The following is a 26,004-nucleotide window of genomic DNA, read 5'->3' as shown; positions in this document are numbered from 1 at the left end:
CTTGATGCACAAAATTCATATGCTACTAAGGGTGTGTTATTCCATGTTTCGGACCAATCATATTTTAATATAAAAATGTTATGTTTTGTTTTTAAAAGTTTTATTTTTATTTACATGTCAATATTTGATTTGTTCAGGACCGAGAATGAGACATATTTGAAGACAAATGATATATGTTATTGACTTGATAGGCCACTTTCTCCAAACTTTTCTACTACTGGTTGTGATGTGGCATGAAATTCATCACTAGAAAAATTGAATCTGATGCTTTTTTATAACTTTTTATTTCAACCCTTAATTCATTATGCAAAACAACTCATGTTTTGGAACAAGAATTTTTGGTTGCAAATAGAATATAGTATATTTTGTTAATAAAAAAGGGAAAAAAACATAGATAGATCAAGAAAAAACAAACATAATCTCAAGTGTATTTATATTCATCCTTTATTCAATTTTCATCATCAATCATCATGTCCTCATATAGGATTCTAAATATATGCAAGAGTGTGATTATACTTTGTAATGCATCATCATGTATAGAACAAAATAATAGCCACATCAAAATATGTTTAGAATATATGTAACCTTAAATTCTTACTAATCATAATCCAAACTAAGTACTAATTAAGTTAAGACATCCACCATGTGCAAAATATGCATGTTTTGCAACAGTCTCACAATTGTATGGATATTTTTTTTATTTTTAATCATTGAATAAATAAATTGTTCCATGCATTTATAGAACAAGTGTATAGGATTTTTTCTTAACCCTTTGTGCTCATTTTAGTGTCTCATATGTTTTTCGACATTACCAGTTTACTTCTTCGAAAAGGAAAAAACCTAAAATGGTCTCCAAAAATTTCAAATGTGAGTCAAATTAGTATTATATATTGAAATTTATATCTATTTTTTAAACAAATTTAACCAAATTTAAATGATAATTTTCTAGTGTATGGCTTAGTCAATGTACAAGGCTCGCACATAGTAGAATCTTAGAATGATGGATATATATAATCTTATTTTCGCAAGTAAAGAGATTATTTCTAAGATTTGAACTCATGACATTTATGTTCCAAGGCAAACAAAACCTTATCGGATAAGGAAATGGTTATATAGCATTTACCTTTGTTCCTTGAGTGATATAGTTGTATTCTGTTCTAACTTTTGGACTGATCCTGATATGTTTAATCTTCTTTAGCTTTTCTTACATTGAAGGTTCTCACAAAAAGTAAAAAGAATCTAACTAACACATTTAGCTAAGTTGATAGAATGAAAAAATAAAAATATCTAACACTTGGAGATATATTGATTTACAAAGAAGAAACCAAAATCTATAAATTACACATGTTTGTACGTTTCTTCTTCACTTTGGAAACCACAAAATAAGCACCATTCATGTGAAGAACATGAATGATAGAAGCATTAAAGCAAGGCTAGAAAAAAGTTATGAAACAAACAGTGATTTACAATGGAGCTTTTAACACTGGTAAACAGAATAGCTTTTGCTTTTCCACAGAAAGCTAAAAGCTTTTCCCACCTTTCTTCTAGATATCGACTTGCATAGCGGTTTCACTTCGGGAGGAGCCATAGATAAATCACTAGCCTCTGGTGGGTGTTGGAGTGTTTCGGCGCGTTGAAGTGTCTCTGCATGTGCATGGTCTCGGTGGTCGCGGGCACGTTGGCGCTGCTCTCGGAAGAGCATCAAGAGTTTCTGAGATTTTTCTCTTCCCCGTGGGGTGCCATTCACTGATATCGACACCAATGCAGGTATAACCCCTTCTTGCAGGACCATCTCGATACATTTGTCGGTCTTGTTACACAAAATTAGGAGACAAGAAACAGCTTGCTCCTGCTCTTGGAGCTCGCCGGTATCCAGAATCGAAGCCAATGCGCTTATGAGTTCGGGAGCCAACATTATTTCCTCCCTTCCAACTTGAGAAATAGCCAAATTTATCAAAACAGCTATGCATTTTTCTGTCCACAATGAATCACTCTGGCCTACAAGAACAGATTGTAGGGTATTAATGATGCCGGACGAAAGGAGGTACGGGATATTGGAGGGCACGGTAGAGAGGTTATAGAGAGCATGGAGAGAATCTAGCTTGCATTGGATATCAGTGTTGGTTTGAAGAACCTGAATTAAGAACTGGACAGCCTGACTCGATCCGATCACAGGCTTAGCATCTTCGAGGCAAGAAAGATTCAGATAGAGAGCTGTTGCACAACCGTGAGAACTAGTGTTTAAGATCATTTCCTCCAACAACGATAAGACTCCTGCTGATATCATAATTTCCTTATTTCTGCAGAAAGAAAAAGGATCAAGCATAAGTTAAAGATAATGCACGAAGATTAAAAAAACTAATCATCGAGTTCATTACAATTCATCAAGAGTGAACGAAACATTAATTCTACCATTTTGATACTGAACATTTCTTAACGAGAAGATAACGATGTGACAAGGTGTCGGATAAATGCAAGGCGTCAATTATGTCAAAAGTGGTTTTAGTTTATGCTTCGGAAATTGAAACTATAAAAAGCAGAAACGATAAAACACACCTGTTGTTATTCACAGCAAGGTTAAACAGAGCCATAGCTCCACTTTCCCGAGCCATCAAATGCCCTTCCTGTACAGCTGACTGTAGAAACTTCAAAAGTGCTTCAACAAATCCGTTAGCCCCCATAAAAATCCTCGCTTCCTCGTCATCCCGCAGCAACCGCCTTAATCGTTCCACCACTTCACACTTCTTCTTCCAATCGTCCCCTTCGGTCAAGGCTTTAAGATAACTTAAATACTGCTCAGTATCTTCCTCTCCTGAAGACAAGCTTTCAGTTGCGTTCGTCTCAGTTTTCTCAGAGATAGTACTCTCTTCTAGAGGAACCACTTTGACACCCTTCAACTTGCAGGAGTTGACACTATTTACGGATCTTGAATTTGTGGATTCAGAATCTGATAATGCCAATCTCCAGTAGTTAAAATCGAGAGATTGAGGAGGGCCTTGAGGAATAGGAACTCCATTCTGTTGACACCAACTAGCCACGAGACCCTTGACACAGTAATTAGGAGTCAAAGAAAGATGCGAGAGTTTTTGTTGAGTCTTGGGACAAGTGTTGTGCCCATCCCTGAACCACTTTTCTATACAAATCCTTTCGTATGTTTGGCCAGAAGCAATTATAACGGGATCACTCATAAGTTGCAGAGATATTGGACATCTTAACTCTTCGGGAGGAAGGTTCATCTGCCCGGATTTCCGACTATTTGCTTTCAAATTAAACGAACTAAGTTTCGAAAGCTGTCTGTTAAAGGTCTGGCAATTACTGCCAGAAACACCGTCCTCTTGAGATTTCGGAACAGTGGGAGAACAAGGTTGAGAACCCTGAGAATCATTATCATCGGAAAACTCACTTCTAAATAACTTGGAGTATTTCCTCATAAGGTGTAAAAGATATGCAATAATTGATTCTTTCCGCTTGTCTTCCTCGGACCGAGCCCTTTCTATAAGTTTTTTGAGATCTCTTCTTTCAGTGAGGGCGGCTCTTGAAGATATAATTCCAAGTCTAGTAGCAGCCTGGTGAAAACATTCTAGCTCACCACTGTCGCTAGAGTCGTTAAACTGTCTCCCCTTCTGAAGCAATGCAATTAAATCATCCCCGATTTGCTTCTCTGATAGGTCGAGTGTAAATACCATACTTGCTAGTTCCTTCACAATTTCGTCAATCTGAACAGATAGCAGTCACGGACAAAGTCAAACTCCGAACAAGTTATATGTCGACAATGATAACAATAAAAGAATACCAACTGTGCATGAATATTTACATACGAGAGTCGGTGTTACGATAGAGAACATGAGGTGGTATTCAATTATATCCGGAAAGAATAAACGAAACATATAAAATAGGTCCCCCGTCACTCATATTCAAATAGAAATCGAAAAGGCTGAGTAAGATCTTCCGCATAATATAACAGGATCATGAACCTAAAATCAAAGGGAGGGAATTTCAAACATGAAAAGGCGAACTATTCAGCCGAATTGTTTCCGCTAATTACCTGACACCCAATAGATTGCGGAACAATATCTTCCACCATTTTAAGACTATCTTCAAGAGCACACTTAGTCTTCTCAAATTTTAGAAGAACAGAATCTCCAGTTATAGCCTGCACCATTATTAGTAAGTTACATGTAAGATACAAAATGTAACTCGGATCAAATGGCGTTATAAAACAACAAAACAAAATCAGAAAGTTAAAGTAAAACTACACGACAAAAATCGTCATCATACCAAGTAAAGTTTACTGCAATCTGAACAGTGTCGAAGAACATTCTTCGCCTTTTCTAAAGCTACATGCAATGAACATAATGCCTGGATTCCAGATTTGCTCCTAGGCCTAGCTTCTTCTAAAGACGGAAATATCGACAATATTTTGCAATATATTGCAGATAGTTGCTTGCACATTTCTCCATGTAACTGCATAAGAAACAAGAAACGAGATAAACATTCGATAGATAATACAGTAGATTCATAGAATTACCCCTCTCCCCCAAATGAAATAAAATAAAACTTGCAGCAGAACCCGAAACAACGCCACGAAAAAACAATAGCAAGTAAAAAAAACGCGAAATCATTACTCGAAAGCAATTAGACTCCTTAATTACACCTTGATATAAGTCATTTGCATATTCTTAACTACATTTTTTTTGTACATAGCAATATTTTATTATATGCTAAGTATTAGAATTCCAGAACAGCACTAATTGAAGATATTTATCATCATACCTTAGCATCACTTGCTGCAAATAGATTTTCTTCTAACTCAGCAACATCCATCATTCACAATCACTGAATTACTGTGTCAAGTTAGGTGCTAAATGATCTCAACTGCAAAATATGATAACATAAATAAAGTTAGCAAAGTATGAAAATTTAAAAAAATGGGTGCAACCAATTTAGAATTAAAAAAATCAACATCATCTCATAATTTGGTTTTATTAACATTCCAAAACTAAGCAACAGATTGAAGATATTGATCATAATTGGGTGACTTGAATATTATTTTATAACAATCTATAAAATGAATAAATAAAACAATTAAAAAGAAAAGGAAACACATAAAATCTCAAGTTTTCTTACATATAAATGATATTTTATTAATGGATAATCAAAACCAAGATTAAAAAGTAAACAAGGTGAGACATTAGATTTACCCATCCCCTTCAAATTTTAAAATAAATAAATAATTAACTCATCTTGTTTTGAACATTTCCTCTCCAACAAAATCAAAATAAAATATTCAGAGTTTGTCCAAATGACAATAAAATTTGACAAAAGACAATGTAACTAACAATTAATACAAAAAAATTGGAAATATAAAGAGACCATTTTGGACATTTTCATCTTATAATAATAAATTGAATGAAGGAATGTTTGAATCAAAACAATATCTTGAGAAAAAGGAAATTAACCCAATACAAAGATAAATTTAATATTTACAAAGAGAGTTAAAAAAACATAGTTCCGAGTTAAATAACAAAAAACCCAGATAGAGAAAGTAATAAAAATGCAATTTTTATGTTTTAAGAAAAGTGAAACAAATGATTATGAATTGAACTGAATGAAGGAAGGGAATGAATACCAGGTTGAGAAGAGAAGAGAGAAAAATAAGAAATGGGAATGATGAAAATATGAAAGTGAAAGAAGATTGCTGATAATAAAAAATGAATAATTCTAAAAAAAGAAGAATGAGATAGATCTATCTGTGATGAAGAAGGAAAGAGAAAGAGAAAGAGAAGAGAGAGAGAAGTTATGTAATAATTATTATGTGACTATGTTTGGGTTTTGTGTTCAGAAACTGAAGAAGCGAAATGTTCGGTGGAAGCACACGAGTACAGCACCATTTTCTTATTTTGCTTATTCTTTTCCCAATCTTTTGGGGCGTTTTTTTAGACAACTAATTCTACCTATTTCATTCATTCAATTATTATGTCTATTTATATCAATCACTTACTTTTATACAATTGCATTATAACTACTTAGGAGTATATATAAAATAGAGAAAAATATATATAGAGTGATATTGTCAAAGATTAATATACCAAAAGAAATATTATTATTATATTATTCATCATTTATATTTTATCGTTATTGACTCTTCTAAAAGTAATATAAATGAATGATGGATGATGTAACTGTGTATAAATTTTACTCTTTATAAAATATACGAGAGGATATAAGTTGAGAGTGGAAAATAAGGGGTTTATATGTTAATGTAATAATAATTATGTATTGGATATCATTCGCACGTATTATTTTTTGAAGAGTCGATAAATATTAAATATAAATAATAATGATACAATTATAATATATCAAACTTATACATTATCAATATATTCAACTTTTTCTCGAATAAGTTAGTTGATAAAGTATAATTGTTTAGTAAGACTCATTTATAATCTAGTTTATATATGTAAAATAAATTAAGCTCATAACTTATAACTTATAAGTTAGCTTTACCTAACTTATCAAATATAGACATATAAATCATTTTGGAAGAGCTATATATTTTTCCTACTAATCAACGATTATTACAATATCGAGCAACTCTGTCATATAATAAATTGAGTTATTTTTATCAAATAAATATATTTATCTAGTGTGAAGCTTGAAAGATATGGTCATTGTATACCAAATATGATTCAATTAATCTATAAGATATGAATCTCGACCGATTCATATGATTCTCAAATAATATAAATGAATGATTGATAGTTCATATATATATAAGATGAGGAATTTTGTAGATTGTTTGGCTCCTATTTAACTTGGATTTCGATTTAGTTAGGAATCAACAAATCGACTTACATTTCGGTTTAGTTAGGAATCAACAAATCGACTTAAATTGAGTAATGAGTTAAAGATTATTCAACTCAAAATAAACCTAGACGAGTTCTTTTCAACTTAGGCACAATAATCATTTTATCCCATTGTTAAGCCTAATCGACCAAAAACATAAGCAATATAAAGTTCTTTATCTTAATGTTCATATTATCCAAATTGATGTATTATTATCAACTAATGACTATAGGTTTGTTAACCAACCTACTCAACTCTCATATGGCTACGACATAAAATAAATTATTAAATCAAATAATATTAGAAATTGAAAAAATTCATTAAAATGGGGTATGATGAATAATAAATATTTTGGAATAAAACTTGAAGTAATGGTCTTTATCAAAAAAAAAAGTATGATGCACATCTGTTATGTCATACTTTGTGTTATTTCATTTGTTATGGATATATGATTGATTAGAAAAAATATGTTGAAGTAAAAATTTAACTATTAAATATTTTTCTGATTAATCATAAGTTCATGACATGAATTGATATAAACTGTAGGACAAGAGATGTGCTCTTGAGAAGTAAAGTGAGAAATTTATTGCCTTTTATGTGCCCAGTTTCAGCGGCCCCAATTGCCGACCTCCTTGTTTGTCGCCTCACAAACCTGTCTCATGTCATAATCATTTCTAATCACAATTTTACCCTTTTTCATAAATAATCTTCAAAATAAAATAACCAAAATAGCAAAATCTGTAAGATCTGCCCCACAAGAAAAGACAACTACATTTTATTAAGATATTAATTTAAACGAAACTATGACAAAAATATGTATATTTTATACATCATCATATTTAATAATGATTCAAATAAATGATGGATAATATAATAACTATATTTAATTGGTATACTTATAATATATAGATATTATTCTAAAACTGTAGCTTCTTAAAAATCAACCCAGAAAATCCTATGAAGATAGGATGTGTTATAATAATATATTACTTTTTACCTATAATTAGTTTATAAGCTACTTTGGAAAAAGTACTATGATAATATTATCTAAGAAGAAAGCAAATATTGGATAATTAAGTCCACTAATCTTGAACATCATCTTCTAAGAAACAAAAAATATTTTTGTATCTTCTTTAAACAATATTATTATGTCATCACTTAGTAACAATTGTATATATTTGTCACTTTCTTATTTATACATAAAATAAAGTAAGTGTGAGTTTTAATAAAATTATATAAATTATCTCTCTATTTGCACTTTTAAAAAAACCTAACTTCTATGTATATATTATAGATAAGTGTGATTTTTAAATAAAAGAGAGTGATAAATGTAATTAAGTTAAACAAAATATGGTATATTATAGAAACAAATATAAGTAGTATACGAATCAATACATTTTCATTATTTTTGTTTGTTATAATATAGTATTAGAGTTATACTTTTTCATTTTCATTATTTATTTGGGCATTTTGTAATAAACCAAAAATATTAAAAATATTTTGACTCGTATACTATTTAAACTTATTTCTACAATATTCACATTTTGTTTAACCTAATTACACTTGATATCTTTTTTCTTTAAAAGATCAAACTTATTTCTCATACATGAGTAGTTAGTGTAATGCAGGTTTTTTATGTGTAAAAAATAAAGGAATAATTTATATAATTTCACTAAAACTTGGAAAGTGCCAATGTAATTTACTAAAAAAATAAATTTTATAAAGAATATATCACACTGTAATTTAAATGATAGTTGATGGTAAAAATTACTCTCATAAGTTATGTCCATCTTTTTATTTGCTTGTTATAAACTATGAATGGTGAGATGCATTCTCATATAAAATGATATTTATGTTGTTGTATATGTTCAGTCTTCAAATTTATTTTAAATCTTCTTATTTTTTCAAAAGGATAATTTTATAATTTTGGAATATCATTTCTAACTTTAATGACCTCACACTCGTCCTAATTTTGACTTTTCCCAATTAAATGCTTACATGTTTTAATTTATTCATGTCTTAACATTTTGGGGACAAATTAGAAAGAAAGATTTACCCATCCTATGTCATAGGGAATGATTTTTATAATTTCAGTGTATTATTCATTTACATATAATAATCATAACTTTTAAATTAAGTAATATAAATAAATAGTGAATAATATATAAATTATATATAATTTTGTATATTGTTATTAAATAGTTATTACGATGTTATATAATAATATATATTGAAAAATAGAGATGGACCCATGACATGTCCACATGGTGATGTTTTTAACAGCGAATATTATTAGCCGACCCTTGTCTCTTGTTCCAATCATAGTCCTCTACTTTCTACACCGATCCATAATTTTAGGAATGATGCATTTTGTGTTTCAATGTATATTTATATATTGTTATTGTAAAGATTTACACATAATAGATATGTTAATATTATCTATTATTTATTGTATTATTTTCTTGAAGTGTCAGTAAAATTGAAAATAAATAGTATATGATATACGATAATGTATAAAACTCAAATAAATATCTCTTGCACGTTATCCTTCTTCAAGTATGAAAGTGAAAACTTTAAAATTGAACAACAGAGATATTTTATTTTCTGTACTTTTTAAAAGGAATTTTGTGTGGCTATAAAAATCTTCAAAATTCAAACTTATTTTCTACTCACTGCATCCGCAATTCACGTGCACCAGTTATGCCTATATCACTACACATTAGAGTGCTTTGTTTGGTTAACGGGGAAAAAAAATGAAAGAATAGAAATTAGTGAGAAAGAGAAATAGGAGAATTATAGTAGATTTTTGTATTGTTTGGTATGAGAGAAAGAGAAAAGAAAGAAAAATAAATAAATCTTTGAATGACAAAAATGTTCATATAATAAAAATGTTTTACCACTAATTAAATAATTATATTATAAAATTTATTTTAAATTAAATATTATGATGTAAAATAATAAAAAAAATTCTTGTAGTATAATTGCCACAATATTTTTTCTCCATTAGATCAAATAATTTATTCGATAGTAGTTTGTATAATCAAACAATATAAGTGAGGGGTATTTTTGTCATTGCAAAATATTTCTTTTCTCCTTTCTTTTCACTAGTGTGGCGACAGACACTTCGTACCTGTCGGTCCACATTTTTTATTTTCCGATATCAATGATTTAAGTTTTATATATTTTATTTTGGTGAATTAGAATATTTTTTGTATTAAATGTAATTTATATTGTAATTTTTATTTGGTGTACTTTATATTATATTTCTTTGTCTTTATTTTAATTGTTAAAGTAAGGTGATGGGGTGATTAAAATATTGATGGTAATTACATATGATTATATATTTTTTGTAGAAATTAAAAATGGTTAAGAGTAAAATATGAAAGAAGGAATTGTATCATGGTGGTAGTTACACAATGTTTTTCCTTTATATATATTTATATAGGGTAGATATAGATACAATGAGATAGTGATTTTGAGCATGAGTCCCACACAATTTTAGTCTCTCTTCCCTATTTCTCGTATAAACCAAAGAGGAGCAATATATTAATTTTCTCTACTTTTTCTCTTCACAACTTCTTTTTCCACAAAGTCTTCCATACCAAATGAAGGCAAGATGACTAGACTATTACTTGATACAAGATTTTTTTATATATAAGTTTCTTAAAAAAAAAACTACTTAGTTTAAGGTGTTAAATTTTGAATTACATTAAAAGATATACCAAGCCAAATATGTTAACCTACTTAATTATATCATATATTATATATTTTAATAAATATATAATTACTTTTTGGTATTTGAATATAAAATTTGTATTCAAAAATTTAATTTACTCATTTGGGTCAAATAAATCTATTTAAAAGCATATCTCCTAGGTTTTTTAAAAACAAACATATTAGTCTATTGAAATTTTTTATAGCATAATAGATATTTAAATAGTCTTCCATATCAGGATTTTCATTAATTCAAGCTTAGACCTTAAAAATGTTTTAAATAGGTGAGGCTTAAATTGTTATATGTTATATGGGTCGGTAATATTTAAGGCAAAATGTCTATTGTAGGAGGAATTTAATCATTCCTCAAAATTTCATCAATTAAGCATGATATGAATAATAATATCATGCAAGTGAAATCAAATACTCCTTAATAATACTTGATATTACTTAATAATAATTGAATCATTCACACGCAAAAGGTGTAAAAAATATACTTTAAGGCATATAAACTTTAGTTAATGTGTTATATAAAGAATGATAATATGTGGATACCAAAAGTGTCAACCAAAGTATAGATAGATATAAAAGAAAATCATTACACCATAATTCACCTTTAACAATAATCACTTATGATTAAGTGATTATTTAGCATTAATAGACTCAAAATCACTTGGTTAAGTGAGGAATTATGTATTTTTTACTAAGTGGAACTTAGCAATCATGAGAGTTACTATCACATCCATCTATGTACTTAATCATGCAAAAGTGGTCCACTCCTATGGTTGACTATATAGGTTCCTTACTTTAATTTTGAATAAGAGTTATGGCTATAGCTTATATCATTAATTTTTGTACATCATTTTGTATCTTTTTTTTTACTATTCAACAATCATATAAGGACACATGCATCTATGTCTTGAATCATAGGGTCCCTATACCCCAACTACCAAACACGTGTACTAACCAAAATACATTTACTATTTACCAATAATTATGTCTACAATATATACTTTTTATCTTTATCACAATTCTATCTAATCATATTTATAATACAATATAATTTAACTAAATTATATACCTTTTTCTTATTTTTTTAAAAATATTTCAAATTATAATTTTACTCTCATTTAATATCTTTTTTAATCAATAGTGTTATTAAAACCAATAAAAAATAGAGATAATCAAAGCTTTAATTATAAATGGGAAAATAATAAATGTTGCATAAAAGGTTTGAAGTATTTTTATAAAAAAGGATAACAAAAAATCTACAAGGTTATGTCTAATAATAAGAAATATATGTTAAAGGTTCGATTCATGAGAGCGACGTTTGCTCGAAGGGGCAGACACGAATTCCGAAAGATATTAATCCATTAACCAAAAGATGATGAGATACTTTTAGTAGTACCAAAAAATAAGAAATAAAGAGTATAATCTGTATTTATTTGTGGTCATTAAGACTAACAATTAAGGAGTCATATATTCTCAATACTTGTTTAATCCAAAATAAAATTACAATTAGTTATAGGACTTCCATCTTCCAACTTAGTAATATAAATATAAATATATTAATTACAGAATTATCATAATTTTCAATTACTATTATTTACATTATCCTAATTTGATTTAATCATAGAGATTTTCGTTCTTGATATGACTAGGTAATTGATTGATTATTATATTGTACTTGGACAAAAATATCACAACAAATGGCATGACCTACTTTGTACAATGAAATTAATGTTGGATCATGGATTGCATGTGATCATTGCCTTCTTTGGCATATGTAATAGTAACCATATTCTTTTACATCAAAACTAATACACTACTCCTATGCTACCTAACTAGGTAAAATAATTGCAACTCAATCTACCATCCTACAACAAAACTTGTGAAGAGTGTAATCTACTATAACAAAACATGTATAAGCAACCAATGCAAATAATTTGTCACCATTCATCATCTAGAGTGAGATCGGAATTAAATATGTTAGGAATTGCCTTAATCAGACTTGACATATATAAAATGTATGAGTCTAAACTTTACATGCTTTAAAAAAAATAAGATTTAAGCCTAATATATTTAAAAGTCTAGTTTGATTTATAATTTTACTTAAAGTAATTATGCTATTAGACCTTTAAATAAGCCAACATGTTTATATTTAAATATGTTAAAGGACCTATTTTTAAATATACTTATCTAACACCAACAATTAAAATAATAGTTTTAATATATGTCTATATTGAAATTTCATATATAATAATTTTAATTATGTCAAAATAGTATAACATAAATATTAATATAAAATATGACATGATGAGCTGAATAGTTTTTCAAAAGCTTTAACATGATCTATTTATGAAAAAAATATAATCTAACATATTATAAATCAAGTAATAAATCTTTATCAAACGGTCTAATTTGTTTCCACCCCTAATCGCATTTGAAGCATGTGCTTACTCTCACTAACAAGTGAATAGGTTAAGATATGAAAGAAGTTGTAAGAAAATGGAAAGACAAAGTGACAGAATGAGAGAGTTCCAAAATAGATTATTGTTGAACTGAACCGGCATAAAAAAAAGAGAGAGTTTTTGGTTAACAAAAATATCACTAATTAATGAAAGTATAAAGTTTGAGTTTAAAATTTGAGTTTAAAATCTATGCTATGAAAGTATAAAGTATTTTAGACTGTTAACACATCATTCATCATTGATTTATAGTATTTTTGTTTGAAAGTTAATAGCAGTGTATATATATTAAATACTTAAAATTTTATGATAGTGATGAGAATGATGATTTAAAAAACGGTATAATTCACAATTTGATTATGTTAAAAACGAGGCTTTCAAATGTGGTGTCACTAATGAAGATGGTAATAAAAATAATGTTGAATAAGGAAATAAAGCAAGTAAAAAATGTTTGATCAAAATGTGATTTCTAAAGTTTAGAAATACCTTGAAAACACCACAAAAACTACACATACTTTTTTAAATCTTGAAAGTACTAACACACTAATTTTACATCTTCATAGTATATTTCTAAATTTTGTAAGTTGGCTAAATTTTCAATAACAAAAAATTGCAGAGAGTTTATAGTATACAAATATTAAAGGCCTTAATCCATTACCATATCATATAAACTCCAAATATTGGGTTGTTTTTGCCATACTTGGGTAACTCCTGTATTGGAATTTAAAAGATAAGTGCCAAAAACATTAGAAATGGATTTGACCACTAGGATTCCATCACGGTGTCGGGACCAGACAACATGGGTTGACCACTAGGATCTAGACCATTATTGGATAAATAAGATCTAGCTCACGTGGTTGTCGGTCATACTTGGATGGCCGATCTAGCTATGCAAAGTTATTAGACATGACCTAGTCAAGACTTACAAAACTGTAAAACTCTACTACATGACTAACAAAGCTACCTGAGTAACATGGAACCCTGCTATAAGACTAAACATGCCACACTCATCAGCATAGAACCCTACTACAGGACAGAGCAACCCACTATGACTAAAACACACCCACACTAAGAATATATTCCACTCAAATTCTTTATAAAAAGATAGAATCCCTCCCAAGGAATAATATTTATACTCTTATATTCTTATTCTATCTTCTTTCATTTGACTTTAGCATAAGAGTTCCTTTTCAGATACCCACCAAAGGGGACCATATCTGTTGTCCCAAAAAAGTGTGACATACCATGTAACACTTCTTCTGATTGGTTGGAAAAAATATATTTAAGTTAAAAAATAAAAAAATAAAAAAATTCTGACTAATCAAAAAAGTGTCACATGGAATAACATACTTTTTGGGATAGAAGATGAGTCCTACCAAAGGTAGTATAAGATCGGAGCTTGCTCAGATAAGCAACAAGATCCAAATTCTGACCTACCACCTCTATATAAAAGAACAATAGCTTTCAGTTACCTTAAGAACTAAGACAAAAATGTTTGTTGATTACATTCCCAGCCCCCATTTTCAATGGATTTTTAGACAATGGATGATAAGTTTGTTGTTTAAATGAGGGTAGTAAATAGAGGATTGAATGGAATCTAATGTGGTTGAATTCAATCTTGTTCTACACTTTGATTGTTAGTCAAGTGAAGTTAAGTAGGGACTTGGCCCACACTTTGGCAGCTTTCAATGTTTCCAGCCAAGTTATTAATAGAACACATCATCCGGACAAAATTCAAGAAATTATTACATAGTCCTTGTGGACCAATGCTCTCCACCAAATCATCAATGATAATATATGAATAATTTAAAATTAAAAAAAGGTGTGTCAAACCAATTTAAGTAACCAATACGGTGTTGATATGGTAGTGTAAAATCTCATTGGATCTCCAAGGTCGTTGATTCCATTCTTGGGAACGACATTTATTGGAAGAGGCAGCTATGAATCTCGAAAGAGATTAGATCCTTACCTAAAAAGGTGAAGGAATACCTTAGTAATAAAAATAAAACAATTTAAGTAGAGGTAATTGGAACTACTAGTCATGAACTATGTAATAATAATTTTAGGATTGAAGTAGGTTGCTTTTAACTTAACCATGATTAGCATTGGCAATTAGGACCGCTCTGCCCGCGCTGCTCATGTCCATACAATGCTCATTAAAATTAGGGTGGGCATGAGCATGCCCATTTTTAAATAGGGCATGAAATATCATGCCTTGCCCGCCCTAACTTTGGGCAGGACAAGCTTGCAGACTGTCCTAAATTAAAAAAAAACAAGTTATCTAGTACATGAAACATTTGCAAGATTCATGTTATCATACTTGAAATTATATGAATGCATAGTGTGACAATGTGATTCTAATCAAAACATAACACCTTGTTTTACATAAACCGGACATACAGTTAATTAGTAAAATATTATATTTTGGAAAGTTGTTACATTGATGAGAATATGAATGACTTTTGCCATACTTGACCATCAAATTTTTTATTTTAGTATTCATTGATGCCCTTGGGCCGCCCGTTTGAAATGCTCATGAGCGAAGAAGGCATGTTGGTAGGCATTTTAGGACGAATTGACAAATTTTTCATGCCCTTCCCCACCCAAAAAATGTGGGCGGACTCATGGTCATGGCTCAAATTGCCAATGCTAAGCATGAAATAGAAAAGATACACAATATTCGGTGATGAATTGCAGGAATAGGATGGGGTTTTGGGATTGAAATTGTCATTTGACAAGTTCTTCCACACCATCTCCTTCATCCTTTTTTTTGGGATTCAAAATACAAAATTTAACTAATTTTGAATTCCACTGAAAACGTAACAATAACAATCTATTGATCAATTATGATTAGAAAATATGCTCATATACAATCCTAGCTTTGTTTTTTTAACAGCCAAAGTTTTTTATTCTACAACCAATGTAATCATCTCACACTTTTGACTAAAGAACTAATAATTTTCAAAGTGGGTAGATAATCCTCCCAACTAGAGATGGCAAAAAAACTCGACTTATTGGTACCCGTAGAAATACTCGCAACGAGTACCCATAATAATAGCTTATGGGCGGGAGCGGGTTTTGTGATACCCGTCCTGCGGTACTGCAAATTTATATATTTAGTTTTTAATTAAAATTTTATATATATTTCTTATTATTTTAAGATTATATATCATATACTTTATTATTATTTCATAATAAATCATACATATTTGACTATGATCATAAATTTATCATATAAATATCATATTATTCATGTGACAATTATTTTTACATATTGATTATTACAAATTATATAAATATATAATTAAAATTAAAAACTCGTTGAGTACCTACAAATACCCACTACCCGCACGGGTACCCATAAATATTGGTTTGGGCATGGGAAAGCAATACATGCGTCCGTCTACGCCCGTTGCCATCCCTACTCCCTACCAATTTCGCTCCCAAAAATCAAATCAATGTTATGAAACCCAAGCCAGATGTCAAACCAGTAGAGATTCCGTATTAGGTTTAACAGGTTAAAACGTCCAATCTAACTAGATGATTTCATATATAATTAATAATTTAAGTTATATATAAATGTAAAACTTTATATAAGTAATAATTATGTATAATTATATTGAAGTAATAACATCTTCGTCTTTTTTTGGATAGTAGTATAACAAAATATTAGAGTAGTATTTCATTTTTTTATTTTTAAGCAAACCGTCCGATTAACTTCCCAGGTTAATTCAGTTTAACCAGGTTTAACACGATCGGACTGATATTTCCCCAGTTCAAAGTGATCCAACTCTCATTCAATTAAGACTGTAATACAAAGCTACATTCAAGTCCGATCAGCGGTCAGACCGATCGGACCATCCAGTTCGGTTCTCATAACACTATATCAAACCCTATAAGTTGAATATTCCAGTAGTAAGAACTTAAGTGCCTTAGTGCCTAAATGCTCTAAGAGGACCTTATACTTGACCAACACCTTTGGGTGTTAAACCTAATTTAAGTGCTTCAATGCTCTTAAAGTTGAATATTATTTAAATTTACATAAATTTAATGATAAGAAAATCCCTAGTACGAACTTAGAGATATAATTCAATCCTACGAGAAAGGCAAAAACCAATCATACAATAAACACGAGAAAAATAAGCAAGTACCTCAAATCAACTTCAACCATATTAGATAAAAATTTGCAAGTAACTCAAAATCAACTTAAACCATATAATGAACCAAAAGAGGGTGCTGTTCAAGATTCTAAAAACAGCTGATAACAAATATGAAGAGCAAAGTACAACAAAAATGACATAATCTAGGAATGTAGATATCCCACTACTTAAGATGAAGCTCCACTCCTAAGTGCTTGAGACTTCTTCTTTGTTGCCAACTGGGTCTCAGGCTACAAATAACAAAAAACTATGATCAGTAAAATGGAAGTTAGAATGTATACACAAATGAGATGATCGATCAATACCTCTTTCTTCACGGGCTCTTCCTTCTCGGACAATATCAACTCGATGTGGCAGGGAGATGACATGTAGGCTGCAAAATAAAAATACAGTCAGTATAATAAGCTAGTAACAAACTTTTAAACTAAGAATGCAAATATTAAAACTTACGGTTGATTCTTCCATGAGCACGGTATGTGCGACGTCTTTGCCTCTGTGCTTGATTAACTTGGATGTGAGAAATGTAAAGAGCATCAACGTCCAAACCTTTCACCTGAAAAGAGCAATTAACAGTAAAACGAGTAAGAAAACAGTTGCCTCAAAATATTTGTATCATATAGCAAATTAATTTGAACCTGTTTAAAAAGTCATACTTCAGCATTACTCTCAGCATTCTTAAGCAAATCTAGGATGAACTTAGCAGATTTGACAGGCCAGCGTCCTTGTCCATTAGAATGACGGTTCTTGGCCTGGGCAGTCCTCCCAACACCACGGCAGAAGCGCCGGAATGGAATGGCTTGTTTGTGGGCCAAAACATCCTCCAAATACCTCTTAGCCTTAACCAAGGGCAGCTTCCTAATGGAAAACGCAGTCTCCCTAGTATTCTGCAAAGGAAAATTAAGAACACCAAGCCTTGAGTCTCAGAAAATCAGAGCTACGAGAATAAAAAAGATATTACATTATTTCCCCATGCTATATAGTTGGAAGTTTCATTAACCAAGATAACATTCAGATCCAACCACAATGGAAGCATCAGTTGTTTAATCAGGTCTTACATTTAAATACAAGAAAAGATAAAGAATTTGACTCTAGCTTTGCAAATAAGAATATTTTAAGGTTAGAAAACACTTTCAATCCCCAATCTTTACACATGCTTTTTAGCTAGTCACTTGGTCCCCCATACTTAACTCATAAATGTAAATGTTATAAAAATGGGTCACAACTAGTATATGAATGTATAGCAATGTTAGAGTTTATCCTAATTCTGATGTTGCTAACAGAAATTGACAATGCCATTTGATAACATTTACAACCGAGGACTCGATTCTAAAGTTGGGATCAATTTAAAACCATGATGTTAAGCATATGTATATATCTGTGTTAACTAGATCAAAGTATTCAAGTTGATGATGATAGTAGTCTAGGCCAGTATAGAATTGTAAACCATTATACATATGTGCATATGCGAAGACAAATCTTGTTTTGTTCCATCATTAACTGAACCTTGAGTCACAAATAAATAACAGAGGTTCACCCAAAAACAATGGTGATAATGTTCCTGAAGTTTACGAGAGGCCAGGCCAGTTAACATAGGCAACAGACCACTGCTTTTTTCATCAGGGTTCGTAATATCGAAACTAAAATCACTTCATGAAAGTTACTCAAGTCATATTAAATTAAACACCTCATCAAATAATCATATGAAGGGGACAAATAAGTAAAATGAAATTGTTAATACCTTGAAATGGACTCTGAGGTCAGCACCTCTGGCCTTGCAAGCTGCATTTTCATAACGCAGTGGCACAGAAATAATCACTATCTTGAAAAAGCAAATAAACTCAAAAGTGCTAAATATAAGCACAAATGATCAGTTCAAAGAAAGCATTCTCTTTAGTGAATAATTCAAGAAAATTAATTTTGTAAAAGCTGATAAAATATAGCTTGTGAATTTCAGCTTATATTGCGGCTTCTAATTTTTGCTATAGTAGTCCAATCAAACAAATATGCAAATGATGGAATTTTATTTTATCAATTATCAAGATAATCATTTTTTGACAAAATTCAAAACTTAAATGATCAGCTCCTACATGAAGCTAAAATTATCAATAGGAAATCAATCATACATTTGAGTGAATAAAATGATAAATAACATTTTTTCAAAAAACAAATATAGATCGTAATCTACACTATTACAAGATCTGAAAATTGAAAGAAAATGATAATGAAAGCGAAAAGTGACTTACACTTGGTGGGATTATCGGGTTCTCTGGAGTACTTGACCTGAGAAAGAGAGAGAATGAGATATGAATGAAAAGAAGGTAAACCCTAAAAATGAGATGAATGAAACGACGTCGTAATAAGGGAAGAAAAGGTATACCATGGTTTCTGCGGCTGCTTCTGCTTCTTCTTGTTTGGGGTTGGAGGAGAATAATAGGGTTTTAACAAAAGGGAATGATGGGCCTAATATTTAGTCCGCTTCAACTATTTACTGCTTTTCTTTTACATCATTGGCCCAATACATAACCCAATCTCACCTCAGGTTTATTATAATGTTGTGATAACCAGATCAGACTGGACAGCTCGATTGCAGACCGGATTTAAAAACAGTTCTGATTTGTAGCTTAACTGAATGGGGGTTGAACTATTTTCAACTGAAGAAATTCTAGTTCGACCATGTTAAATCTGGTTGAACCGGAATAACCCGGAAAGTGAACCGAATAATTCATTTAAAATAAAAAAAAATAGAATATTACTCTAATATTTTATTTTACTTCGGTCAAAAAATGGAAAGATGCTATTTCAATATAATTATTAATTATATAAAATTTTGTATTTATATGTAACTATATGTTTATAGATAAAAATGATAAATTATATATGAAATCATCCGGTTCGACTAGACGATTTAACCAGTTAAACCTGATACGAAACTTCTTCTGGTTTGATGACTAGCTCGGGTTTCACAACATTGGTTTATACCTTCCAACCATGTATTTATTATTATGTCATAAATAATGGGATCCATGTTATACATAGTTAGGATATGAGATCTACTTATTAATGTATAATTAGTTGATTAGTTGATTAACTACATGTTTTTAGTTTTACACGATGTTGAATCACTATGAAGCAAATATATTAAGGCCTTTAATATTCGTATAGTTTGGATGAATGAAAACACTAGATATTGATGGTACAAGTCTGGTATTTGATGTAAAATCACTTAAGCAATTTGGGCAGGCAGAGAAAGTATGCAAAAATAACGATCAACAAAAGGGTTAACAAGCTCAATTTGTTGAAAATGAGATACAATGAGAACTTTTACTTTTGGCTGGTTGCTTTTCAATAAATAACATCAATGAGATATCAACAAAGTGTTGATCTATTCGTGTAAAGTCTTACTATATTTCTAGGATAACAAAAAATAATTAGTTCTTTACCCATAAGGTAATAGAATATCTTCCGTAATACTCAAAAAAATAGTACAGATGAGACATGGTAGTGGTTGTACTCATTAAATGACCTTTTGATGAGAGTTGGATAAGTTTGATAATTCTAAAATTAGAATTGCAAGTGATGGCTTTATTGAGGTATAAAAGACAAATGAGTTGTTGGGATTGGAACATCATCAAGTACTAAATTAATTTAAAATGTGTTTGTACCTCACATTCATCAAAATCTTGTTGGGATAACTCTTGGAAAAGAATTATACTATTTTCTTTAATAATAAAGTATGTTTGATTTATGATCACAATGGTGATGAACTCTTTAAAGTAAAGATGCACAATAAATTTTTGCCATTAAATTTGAAGCAAGTACATGCCAAACAAAAAGGTTCTTGATATTGGAAGTATAGTAATAAGAAGAATGTAACTAATAGTTTGGCTAGTGATATTCAAGTCACTTTAATGATCCATGTGCATGTTAAGGAGGAGAATTTAATTTTGTTAGTGATTTTGAAGTTGAATTTCATGAAAAAAATTTGAATTTATAAGTGGAGATAGAAAAGCAAAAACAAACCGAATTATATTTCATCACATGCAAAATTAATATCAGAAAATTAATAGAAAAGCGAAAACAAGCCGAATTATATTTTATCACATGCAAAATCAATATCAGAAAATTAAACAAAAACTATATTTTCTTAGAATTATTTCACTTAAGAATGTAATTAATCTATTAAGATAAGAAGGAGTATTGAGAATATGTCATACTAGTTGAAATCTTATCACTTAGGATGAAGTCATCAAAATTATGCTTTATTAGTTATTTTTCAATTTTGTAATCAATAAAGTATGAAATTGATTAAGTTATTAGTACATCATTCATTCTTTACTTTTAGGTAGTTTATTAACATTGTGGGTTAGGAATTTGTGTGTTGAAAGGAAATGTAGACATCAATAAAGAATAAGGTTCATTTTATTGAGAATATTTCTAAAGCAATTCTTATTCTATTGCCAACATTGTTTGGATATAAGTAAAAGAGGTTGTAAAAGTCTAAGTAAGAAGAATAATAAACTAAATAGATATTAGTCTAATTGCTTGAGGAGGAAGGAGATAACATTCAAGATATATAAATCAATATTTCATAACAAATATAATAACAATAATACACTCTATCCAATAAAATTAAGCATTGTTATTTTATCTTATGCAAAATTTTAAGCTTTCTTTCGGGGAGTTATGAGGGAAAAGGAAAGAGAAGGATCAAAGGGTTAGGAAGAGGAGGAAAAGAAGAGAAAAGAAAGGAAATTCTCCCCATTGTTTGGGAGTATATAAAATTTAGAAGACGGAGAGCAAATGATAATGTAAGAATATTTTTTTATTTTTTCTTTAAAAATGTAATTAACAATGAGAGATGAACAATAATGTATAATTATATAATGTTGCTATAAATATTTAACTATTTTGACATTTTATCTCCAACTAACCTCAAATTGGGTTAACTTTAAAAACAGACACATAAAGAGTTTGAGAGATCCTCCAAACTCTTCCCCTCTCCTTTATTCAACTCTCTAACGATAAGAAGATATTCCACACAATGTATCGTTGTCTAGAAAAATTAATATCTCAGTGAAAGGATAACATAAATTTGACAATCTCAAAGTTGAGATTAAAAACTCCAATTTTAGTATTGATTAAAATCACTTTTATTCAATAAATGGTTCCGGTCGTATAATTGAATTTGTATATGCACCCAAAAAGTTGAATTTTTGTACATTTATGAGATATGACATCTCTATTCAAATCCTGAATCTAATTATAACATATTCTAGTTTTATAAATAATAATATTTTATCCAATTAGTAGATTTTTAAGTTCCATAAATGTAAGTTTAAAATTATTATTTTAGTTTTAATCCTGCATGTTAACATGTGTTATCATTCATATAACACATATTACATATTTCTAATAAGGACCAAAATCATAATTCATGATATTTTCAGGTAAAAAAAACATATTTAAGCTTCTATATTTTTAAATTGAATATAAAAATGAAATGATTAAAGTATTTTTCTCCAAGATAATGATTACATATAGAACATTGGAATTATTATTATTTATTATTATTATTATTGTAACAATACCAGTGGCTTGAAGTAGGTTCTTGAAATCTGACAAACACACCAGAAACTGACACGTGGATTCTGTAAATAGCTAGTACGGTCTAGAAAGATCCCATGAAGTCGGTCTGAACGTGGACCCCACCGAATACAATGACGTGTATTTTGTATTCATATATTAATATTAATATTAATATCATATATATTATATACCATATGGTCTAAGATCATAGGATAAGATCTATTCATTGCACTCAACTTTCTTAAAACCAATCACAATCTAAAAGCTTCTATCTCCATTTTTTCCCACTCTTGTTTCAATCTATATATAAAAAACTTCTTCATTTCTCATTCATTCACTACAATCTTTCTATACCTCTACATTTATATTAGTATCAAGCAATGGCCACTAACGAGGTTTGTTATATATTTTTTTGTCTAATTGTTTTATTGAGATTGTGATTATTGAAGTTAAGCACTTTTTTGATTATAAGGTTGAGAACAAGAAAAGACAAGAGCTTAAGCATTTGGGGTTTGTAAGAATAGCTGCAATTCAAGGAATTGTGTTTGTGTCATATTTGTATGAATATGCAAAACAAAATTCTGGGCCTTTAAGATCTGCTGTTGGAACTGTAGAGGGCACTGCTACCACTGTTTTGGGTCCTGTCTACAACAAATTTAAGGGTTTCCCTGATCTTGTTCTTGTTTTTGTTGACAACAAGGTATATCTATATATATATATATATGATGAAAATTTGATGCTTTTTTTTGTATGGTTTTGTAAATTTTTCAGTTTTGATATCAACCATGGATCTGAATTTAAAGGGTTTTTATGGCTAAATTTGGAAACTGTATTGAATTTTTATATTCAGTTTGTGATGATGAATTATCTTGGTATTTTTATGTCTATATTTTGATTTTAACTTAGATCGGAATTTAATTCTTCAGTATTCTCTGGAAGTGGTTGCTATTATTTAGTACTTGCAGATAAAAAAGTATTTGGTTGGTGTTTCTGGCTAATTATTTCATTGCAAAACTTTAAAAAATTAATGTTTAGCGTGTCCTTAGAGATAAGGACACTTTATTTATTGTTTGAAATAAATTGAAAAGGGGTTATAGAATGATTATCTGTTGCATATGCTGTTTTTCATAACCTCAAAAAAGTTGTCTGAGCTTTTCCAAATGCCCCTTATACATGATGTATGATCCAAACAATATGATGTTCTTCGATCTTGTACTCGATCTACCTAGTGAGATAAATGTTTGCTCGTTATTATTATATAGATATTATATACATATCATATGACTGCATGAGATTCCTTTTACTTTCACACATTTCGAAAGAGATTAGTTAGATACATTTGGTCATATCTTTCTTTAAGTGCTATTGTCCATAAGGGAATGGAATTGAATAATGAAATGAAAAAAGATCACTGGATTTTTTCTTTGAGCCCTTTTGTATTTGAAACTCCATGTTAAATTTTGAAACTTTGAATGAATTAGAACATTGATAATTGATTTGTATCTAAACTAATTCCCATAAGAATTCTTCAGGTTGATGAAGCCACTCACAAGTTCAATGAGCACACTCCTTCTTTTGCAAAACATGTTGCAGTTCAAGTAAAAGATTTGACTCAGAAAATGGCACAAGAGGCAGGGAAAATACTAAGTGAGGTTCAATGTGAAGGACCAATAGCAGCAATATACTATATTGCCACAGAATCAAAGCATTTTGTGCTAATAAACTCAGTGAAACTATGGAATAAACTGAACCATATTCCACCATTTCATGCATTGGCAGAGATGATAGTTCCAACTATTGCTCAATTGTCTCAAAAGTACAACCTTTTGATCAAGACCATGACTAGAAAGGGTTACACTTTCTTTGCCTATTTGCCTTTGATTCCTATTGATGAAATAGCTAAGGCATTTAAGCAGGGTGGAGAAGCAAAAAATCTGAATGGGCATGAAGTAGTTTCTGCTGAAAAGAAATCAGAATGAGAATGGAATGTTTTTTCTGATAATGTTGGGTTTTACTTTTTGCAAAGTTTGTTGTTTTATGAATTGAGTGAAAACTATGTTTGGGTATGTTAGAAAAACTAGAGATAATGTTTAATCTTAAGTTAGCAAATATGTTTATTTTTCCACCACTTATCCAATCAAATAGATATAACAGCTTAAATATCTACCCATGGTATTAGTATTTATGTAATGACAGAAAAAAAAAACTGAATTTTAATGTGGAAAAGCACTTAGACTATCAATAAATGGATACATCACCAATATTGTTACTGTTATTTGCAACAAATTACACGAAATAATACTTACTGGAATGAGTCATGAGCAACTTGCTCTCTTGAAATGTTCTGTGACTGCTCAAAATGGTATAAGGAGACTATTAACTACATCATCCTAAGATAAAACAGTCTAGATCTCTGTTATTGAACCAGTGTCAACTCTCAAAATTCTCACAACTTAGTTGCATGTGCTAATTCTTAGTACCACGGAAAGAAAGGAAAAGAAGTTTACCAGAAATGCATCGGTGAGGAATATAAGGGAGAAAGAAAAGTCGAATAAAAGTGCATTCAACTTGGAGCAAGAAAATATGAAGGAAAAGACTTCTATTTATGACATTGAATTTTTTTTAAATTCTTCATCTCTCCAATTTACGACTAGATAGTTGTTTTTTTCAAAACTCTTTTATATGGGACTTTAGAGTTTTTTAGACTTTATATCTAAAAGTTCCTACTAATGGCTTCCAAATAACCAAGTTCCAACAACCAAGGATGAAGCTAATAAAATCCAAGGTTAAATATATACTACTAAATCAATATCTACTTGTACTGATCTTGATTTGGTTGCCGATGTTTTTCAACATATTCAAAACTCCACAAATATAATAAAAACCATTGGGTATAACTTGTTGATACATATAGAGCAACAACAATGTATTGCACAACTGATAAGATCAATTGAGCACATTGGTAATAATTATTAATCGGCATAATACTCAAACTGTTTCAAACCACACCATATTTCAAAGGGAATAACATAAATGAAAATATAGTATCACATTGTTTATATTTTTATTCATATAGAGCATGGAACTTGAAGAACACATAACATTATGGGCCTCATTTAGATGTTGTATAATGTTGTAGGACTTCATCATAGGGGTCCCTACGACCAGGCACATTACTAATCTGAGCATCCCATGCAATCTGAGAATTGTGTCTTTCAAATGTCCAAAAC

At 29.9% G+C, this 26,004-nt stretch overlaps 3 protein-coding genes across 4 annotated transcripts; 1 reads left to right on the top strand and 2 right to left on the bottom strand.

Annotated features, from left to right (window-relative positions):
* On the bottom strand, positions 1,276-5,701 carry LOC109344132 (U-box domain-containing protein 45-like). 2 transcript variants are annotated; one of them, XM_019582762.1, is made up of 6 exons: positions 5,630-5,701; positions 4,774-4,875; positions 4,279-4,464; positions 4,046-4,153; positions 2,557-3,716; positions 1,276-2,300 (listed from the first exon to the last, which is right to left on the bottom strand). In XM_019582762.1, exons 2-6 carry the CDS (start codon positions 4,825-4,827, stop codon positions 1,478-1,480), a joined length of 2,331 nt encoding a protein of 776 aa, XP_019438307.1. In that variant the 5' UTR covers positions 4,828-4,875; positions 5,630-5,701; the 3' UTR covers positions 1,276-1,477. The 2 variants fall into 2 exon arrangements, with proteins under 2 accessions (XP_019438307.1, XP_019438309.1); XM_019582764.1 differs by having other exon boundaries at positions 4,774-4,878; positions 5,630-5,695.
* Positions 17,171-19,654, bottom strand: LOC109344131 (60S ribosomal protein L17-2). Its single transcript, XM_019582761.1, has 7 exons — positions 19,566-19,654; positions 19,432-19,468; positions 18,927-18,967; positions 17,842-18,072; positions 17,639-17,741; positions 17,494-17,561; positions 17,171-17,418 (listed from the first exon to the last, which is right to left on the bottom strand). The coding sequence occupies exons 1-7, from the start codon at positions 19,566-19,568 to the stop codon at positions 17,356-17,358; spliced, it is 546 nt and encodes a 181-aa protein (XP_019438306.1). The 5' UTR covers positions 19,569-19,654; the 3' UTR covers positions 17,171-17,355.
* On the top strand, positions 22,971-24,925 carry LOC109344130 (REF/SRPP-like protein At1g67360). The gene is made up of 3 exons (XM_019582760.1): positions 22,971-23,169; positions 23,247-23,474; positions 24,307-24,925. The coding sequence occupies exons 1-3, from the start codon at positions 23,155-23,157 to the stop codon at positions 24,751-24,753; spliced, it is 690 nt and encodes a 229-aa protein (XP_019438305.1). The 5' UTR covers positions 22,971-23,154; the 3' UTR covers positions 24,754-24,925.

This window comes from Lupinus angustifolius, chromosome LG03, assembly GCF_001865875.1.
Source record: "Lupinus angustifolius cultivar Tanjil chromosome LG03, LupAngTanjil_v1.0, whole genome shotgun sequence".
In the NCBI taxonomy this organism is placed as follows: Eukaryota; Viridiplantae; Streptophyta; class Magnoliopsida; order Fabales; family Fabaceae; genus Lupinus; species Lupinus angustifolius.
The sequence above is the reverse complement of the archived record's forward strand: the minus strand, read 5'-3'. Positions and strand labels throughout refer to the sequence as shown.